Below are 6117 nucleotides of genomic sequence, written 5' to 3' on the forward strand. Positions count from 1 at the left end.
TACTCAGGGGAACGGAGAAACTGGGGCTCTTACAGAGACTTGGGCACAAGTGGGACTCGGGAGATCAGCGACATCAGGGCTCAGGCAAGGATTGGGGTCCCAGTGTGTCTTGGGTAGTGGGGGAGCCAGGGGCCTTGTATGGACTGAGCCTCTACTGAGTCTTACTACTGAGTGAGGGAACTGGGGCCCTTGCAAAGAATGGGGTCCAATTAAGTTCTAGAAGGAGGCGGAGGAACTGGGGGCCTTGGAGGAAGCAGGGCAGCAGTGAGTCTCGGGGGAGTTTGGGGCAGGGACCCACGCAGGAACAGGGCCCGTGGGTCTTGAAAGATCAGGGGAACCTGCGGTCCGGGGTTCCCAGTGAGTCTCAGGGGAACGGGAGAAATAAGGTCCTTGCAGGAAATGGGGTCCTAATGGGTCTCAAGAGAGGATCTTTGCAGGAACCAGGACCCCAGTGTTTGGGAGAACTGAGGCCATTGCTCCTCCAAGCCTCACAGGGAGTGAGGCTCGATGGAGCAGGGAAACTGGGGCCACAGTGCGCCTTAGAGGAGCTCTTTAAGCTACTTTGTCATTCAATACAACAATGACAAGGCCTTTCCCAAGTCCACTTTCTCACTAACCCCATGTCCATTGAATTTGAAATCTACACAAAATCCTACTGATGCCATTTTTAAATACACCCTGATCAATTGGATGTCCTTCTCAAGCTCCTTCTGCAGTTTGCATATTCTCCCTGTGAGGATTTTGCATGCTCTCCCTGTTTGGAGATTTGCACCTTTTCCCTGTTTCCTCCGGGGGAGTGCTCCGGTTTTCTCCCACATCCCAAAGACGTGTCGGTTTGTAGGTTAAGTGGCCTCTGCAAAATTGCCCTTAGCGTGTGGGGTGTGTTAATGAGAAAGTGGGAAACACAGAACTAGTGTAAATAGGCTATCGATGGTCGGAGTGGACTCAATGGTCCAAAGGACCTGCTTCAATGCTGTATCTCTAAACTAAACTAAACTAAACTAAACTAAACTAAACTAAACTAAACTAAACTAAACTAAACGGAGCATTCACTGCCACAAAGATTCAATGCCCTCTGAGTGAAGAAACCTTTCCTTGCCTCCATTATAAATGAGCAATCCCTTATCCTGTGACTATGTCCCTGAGTTCTAGCCTCATAAGTCTGCAACTCAGCATCTACCCTGTCAAACTTTCTATGTTAATGCTCTCCACCGCCGGGAAGATGTCAAACTGAGTAATGCAAAGTGATGTTGACTTGTAACTTACTTCATTGAGCCTACCCTTCATGTAATTGCCTTGAGGCATCCAGACCACTGATGCCAGGACAGTGCTTTGTTCCGAGATCAAGCAACTGTTGTAAATGCTTGTGAAACTGGCCTGCTGAGCTAAGCACAATCAGATGTATTCTATTTTAATCATCTTTATGCCATAGTAATTGAACTCATTTTACATTTAGTGTAAGAAAATAACTGCAGATGCTGGTACAAATCGAAGGTATTTATTCACAAAATGCTGGAGTAACTCAGCAGGTCAGGCAGCATCTCAGGAAATTTTACATTTAAGTCTTTTCCTGGTTTATTTCCTATCTACATGACCGGCTGCAGCCATATACAATCAATCCCCATCATTCCAGCTCACTCTGGCCTCTTGTGCATCCCACTCTTCAGTGTCAATTGTCATCAATTGTCCAGGTACATAATTCTCTCCCTAAAGTCTCTGAAATGTCCTAACTTGGCTCTTGGAGAAATGCAGTTTATTACATATCTCACTTTCAGGCACAGTTGTTATCAGGCAACTGAAACCTATCACCAACTAGAGAGCGGTCCTAACGTGCCATTTACCTCATTGGAGACCCTCGGACTATCTTTAATCGGACTTTATCTTGCACCAAACGTTATTCCCGTTATCCTGTATTTGTACATTGTGGACGATTTGTTTGTAATCAGGTATGGTCTTTCCACTGACTAGAAAGCACACAACAAAAAAAGCTTTTCACTGTACCTCAGTACACGTGACAATAAATTAAACTAAACCAAACCTTTACTTTGCTTCAATGGTCGTTCAATGGTTCAGTGTGTTTTTTTATTTGTCACGTGTGCAGAGATAAGGTGAAAAGCTAGTTCTGCATGTTATTGATCAAATCATAGAACATAGAACATAGAATTGTTCAGGCACAGGCACACAACACATAATATCTGTGCCAAATATGATGCCAAGACTAAGATCTGCCTGCAAATAGTCCATATCCCTCCATTCCCTGCATATCACTGTATCCATCTGAAAGTCTCTTAAATGCCACTATCGTATCTGCCTCATCCACCACTCCAGCAGTGCATTTAGACAACCACCGTCTGTGCAAAAAAGAAACTTATCTCCTTTAAACTTTGCCCCTCTTGCTTAAAAGCTACCCTCTGCTGTGTAATATTTCTATCCTGGGAAAGAGGTTCTAATTGTCTACCCTACTTATGCCATCATTATCTCATAATTTTGTGCACTTCCATCAGATCACACCTTGCATGAGAACAATAGATCGTCTTCTAAAAGAGCACGCAGAAAGTCACCACATATCGGTGCCATCTTGCAACTTCCAAGCCTCTGAAATATCCGATCTTGGTTCATAGAAACATAGAAAACATAGAAACATAGAAAAATAGGTGCAGGAGGAGGCCATTTGGCCTGTCAAGCCAGCACCGCCATTCAATATGATCATGGCTGATCATCTAAAATCAGTGCCCCGTTCCTGCTTTTTCCCCATATCCCTTGATTGCTTTAGCCCGAAGAGCTAAAACTAACTCTCTCTTCAAAGAGCGATGCAATTTATTACATAGTTCACTTTAAGGCCCGGTCATGGTGGCATTGAATCGATGAAGTAATGTGTCCACCATCCTTCTCTACTGTTGCAATCCTACCTGAATGCCCAACTCTTTGTTCTAAGTGTTCCCCAGGCTGCAAACCTGCCTGATAAGTCATTCAGCTCATCACGTCTATGCTGATATCGATGTCCAGCCTGCAGCAGCAAACGAGCATTTGGGACATCGAGTCATAGAGTTGCAGAGTCATATCTCTAAAAGTAAAAACTAAAACTAATTTGCCTTGCACAAACATGCCCTGGTTTGCCTAGAATCATTTATTGTATTTTTGCGGTATTATTGTGTTAAAACAAATTATAATTCTACAATTAGGCATTTTTCATCTGGCAATATATGTGGGAAGACACAATTGTAAAAAGGAAGCAAGGACAGAGATAATTTAGGATATATTCTAGGCAAGGTTGAGATTGTGATAGAAGGACCCTGAGCTTGATCAGTGGAGGCCTAGAGTATAAGCACAGGGAAATCACGGTGAACCTTCATGATGCACACCGTGCAAGCCTCAAAAAGGCATCATCAGTGACCCACACCACCCTGGCCACACACTCATTTCACTCCTGCCATCGGGAAGAAAGTATAAGAGCCTGAAAACTGCAATGTCCAGGTGTAGGAGCAGCCTCTTTCTGACAGCCATCAACTATTAAACACCAGAACCTCTATATCTGTTGTGCTGCTGCAAGTAAGAATTAAATTGTTCCGTTTTGGGCCATATAACAATAAAACACTCTTGACTCTCGGTACATAAGCGGCAGTCTGAACAAGGGCGTCTACCCAAAACGTCACCTATCCACATTCTCCAGAGATAAGTTAATGCAGCACTCTGTGTCTTTGATTGTGAACCAGCATCTGCAGTTCCTTGTACGCAAGAGTTTCATTGCTCCTGTGCATATGGCAATGAAATACTCTTGATTCTTCATTCTTTCTAACTTGCAAACTGCCTGGGTTTTGAACAGTTCTCTGGAATGGAAGCCTGTTGAGACCTGGGGAGGTTTTGCCGGCAGACCCATTTTGTTAGATTGTGGTCTCTCCATGCTTTACGATACTTTACTACATCCATCCATTGGACGGGCAGAATATTATGATAACATCTGTTTGTACAAAAACACTGCACAGTTCTGCGGGTGTGTTAAACAACCACACTGAATGAAGCAGTCTGGTCTTTAATGGTCATCTGGTGACGGGCTCCTCTTTAAAGAAAAGCTGATACTTAGCCTTGGCCTTCCCACAGAAGGGAATTAATAGTTGTAAGCACAGGGTCAAGTCACAGTGCCCGCATCATAGTAATGAGTGTATAAGGTCTGCTTTAATGCTTTTCAACAGGTGCAAAATCCTGCCACAGTGAAGCGGGTTATTAAATGCAATTGAGAAGACTTTCATATATTGTGAATGCTTAACGAATGGATCAATCAAATTGCTTTATTTTAATAGCAGGAGGAAAACAGGAAAACCTGTCATCCTAATTACTGTCACCAAAAGAAATCCAAAAGAGAAACATTTGTTTCAAAATTTTGAAACTATAATTAAGATAATCAAGATTGCAATAATTGATATTCATAACTATGGAATAAGATTTCAAATGAATATTTATGAGAGAAAGTCTTTTGTTCTTTAAAGAGATAAGAGGAAAGTGCGTCTGCTTATTATGCATTTCATGCCCAAAAGAACAGTCCCTCATATTCCATTTGAATAGCTCATAATCCAACGGTATGAACATTTAATTCTCCTATTTTAGGTGACTAACCTACAACCCCCTACACCCCCCCACCCTTCCCCTGCCCCTTTTCTTCCTGGTATACCACATGGATACCCAGCCATTTCTCCCTTTCCCATTCCTCCCATCTCCATCCACCTACATTTATTCCTCTGGATTCACATTTTGCATCCCTTCTATCCTTATCTCCTTATCTCACACTTTTTTTCTTTTCATCTCTGTCCTTTGTTCAACCATCTGCAAATCAATGCCCCCACTCACTTTGTATCCACCTATCACTTAAGATAGATCCAAAATGCTGGAGTAACTCAGCGGTTCAGGCAGCATCTCTGGAGAAAAGATGACATTTTGGGTTGGAACCCTTCTTCAAGCGCTAAATGTCTCTTAGTCCAGAGATGCTGCCTGACCCACTGATCTTCAGTGTAAACTAGCATTTGCAATTCTTTCCTCCACTGACCACTTGCCAGACTTTTGCCCCCCCCTCCCCCCCCTCCCCCCCCTCCCCCCCCTCCCCCCCCCTCCCCCCCCTCCCCCCCCTCCCCCCCCCTCTGCCTCTCTTCCAGCTTTCTCCCCACCTACTGCAATCAGTCTGAAGAAGGGTCACAACCTGAAACATCGCCCAGATGTGTTCTTCAGAGATGCTGCCTAACCTACCTAACAACCACCGGATGGCGCTGCAATGGCTGCCTTGCCAACAGTCTGTCTCGTCCTTTTCTCTTTATTGTTTTTTTACTATGTGTTAAATGTATGTTTTAGTGTTCTTTAGCTTTGTTTTATGTGGGGAGTGGTGGGGGGTGGGGTTAGGGGAAACTTTTTTAAATCTCTTACTCGACGGAGATGAGACCTTTTTCCTTATCTGCAGCCTCTTGCTGGGGATCGACTTTGGGAGCTCCAACCGTGGGAGCCTGCGGTCTTAACATCGTGGAGCTCGAAGTTGGTTAGCGACCGACTTCGGAAGCTCCAACCGCAGGAGCCTCGAACACCCTGACGCTGGGGCTTCGATCGCCCCGATACGGGGGCTTCTATTGTCGGCTGCGGGAGCTTCGATCGCCCCGACTGCGGATAGTTCGACTGCCCCGACTGTGGGAGAAGAAGGAGGAAGAAGACTAGACTTTATTGCCTTCCATTATAGTGAGGAATGTGGGGAATCTGCTGTGGTGGATCTTTATGTTAACTTTTATGTAGTTGTGTGTCTTGTTGCTTTTTTCAGTATGACTATATGGTAAATCGAGTGTCACTGTGCCTTAATTGGTACACGTGACAATAAAATACCTTTGAATTTTGGACTTGTGGATTTCCTCCAGTTCCTTGTGCCTTTTTTTAAAATATAAAGTATATTCAGCTTGGGTGATGACATGAGAATGGCAGGCAATCTGATTCAGTCACCAAACCACCAGCTGGGTTAGACATGATTGCACAGCAGGATCTGCTCTTGTCTCGCAGCTCCACATTCGTTCCTGACCTCGGACCATCTGTGTGGAGTTTGCACCTTCTCTCTGTGACCTAGTGGGTTCCCTCCGGGTTCTCTGGTTTCCC

At 44.5% G+C, this 6117-nt stretch overlaps 1 protein-coding gene across 1 annotated transcript in view; it reads left to right on the top strand.

Moving 5' to 3' along the window:
* actr3b (actin related protein 3B) overlaps positions 1 to 5733 on the top strand; it is a 107376-nt gene extending 101643 nt beyond the window's left edge. Inside the window, exon 11 of the mRNA XM_078429344.1 lies at positions 5444 to 5733. Coding sequence (XP_078285470.1) covers positions 5444 to 5569 — 126 coding nt within the window. The 3' untranslated portion in view covers positions 5570 to 5733. The remainder of the gene's footprint in view (positions 1 to 5443) is intronic.
* Positions 5734 to 6117: the final 384 nt, after the last annotated feature.

The sequence above is a fragment of the Rhinoraja longicauda genome, chromosome 2 (genome assembly GCF_053455715.1).
Source record: "Rhinoraja longicauda isolate Sanriku21f chromosome 2, sRhiLon1.1, whole genome shotgun sequence".
Taxonomy (NCBI): Eukaryota; Metazoa; Chordata; class Chondrichthyes; order Rajiformes; family Arhynchobatidae; genus Rhinoraja; species Rhinoraja longicauda.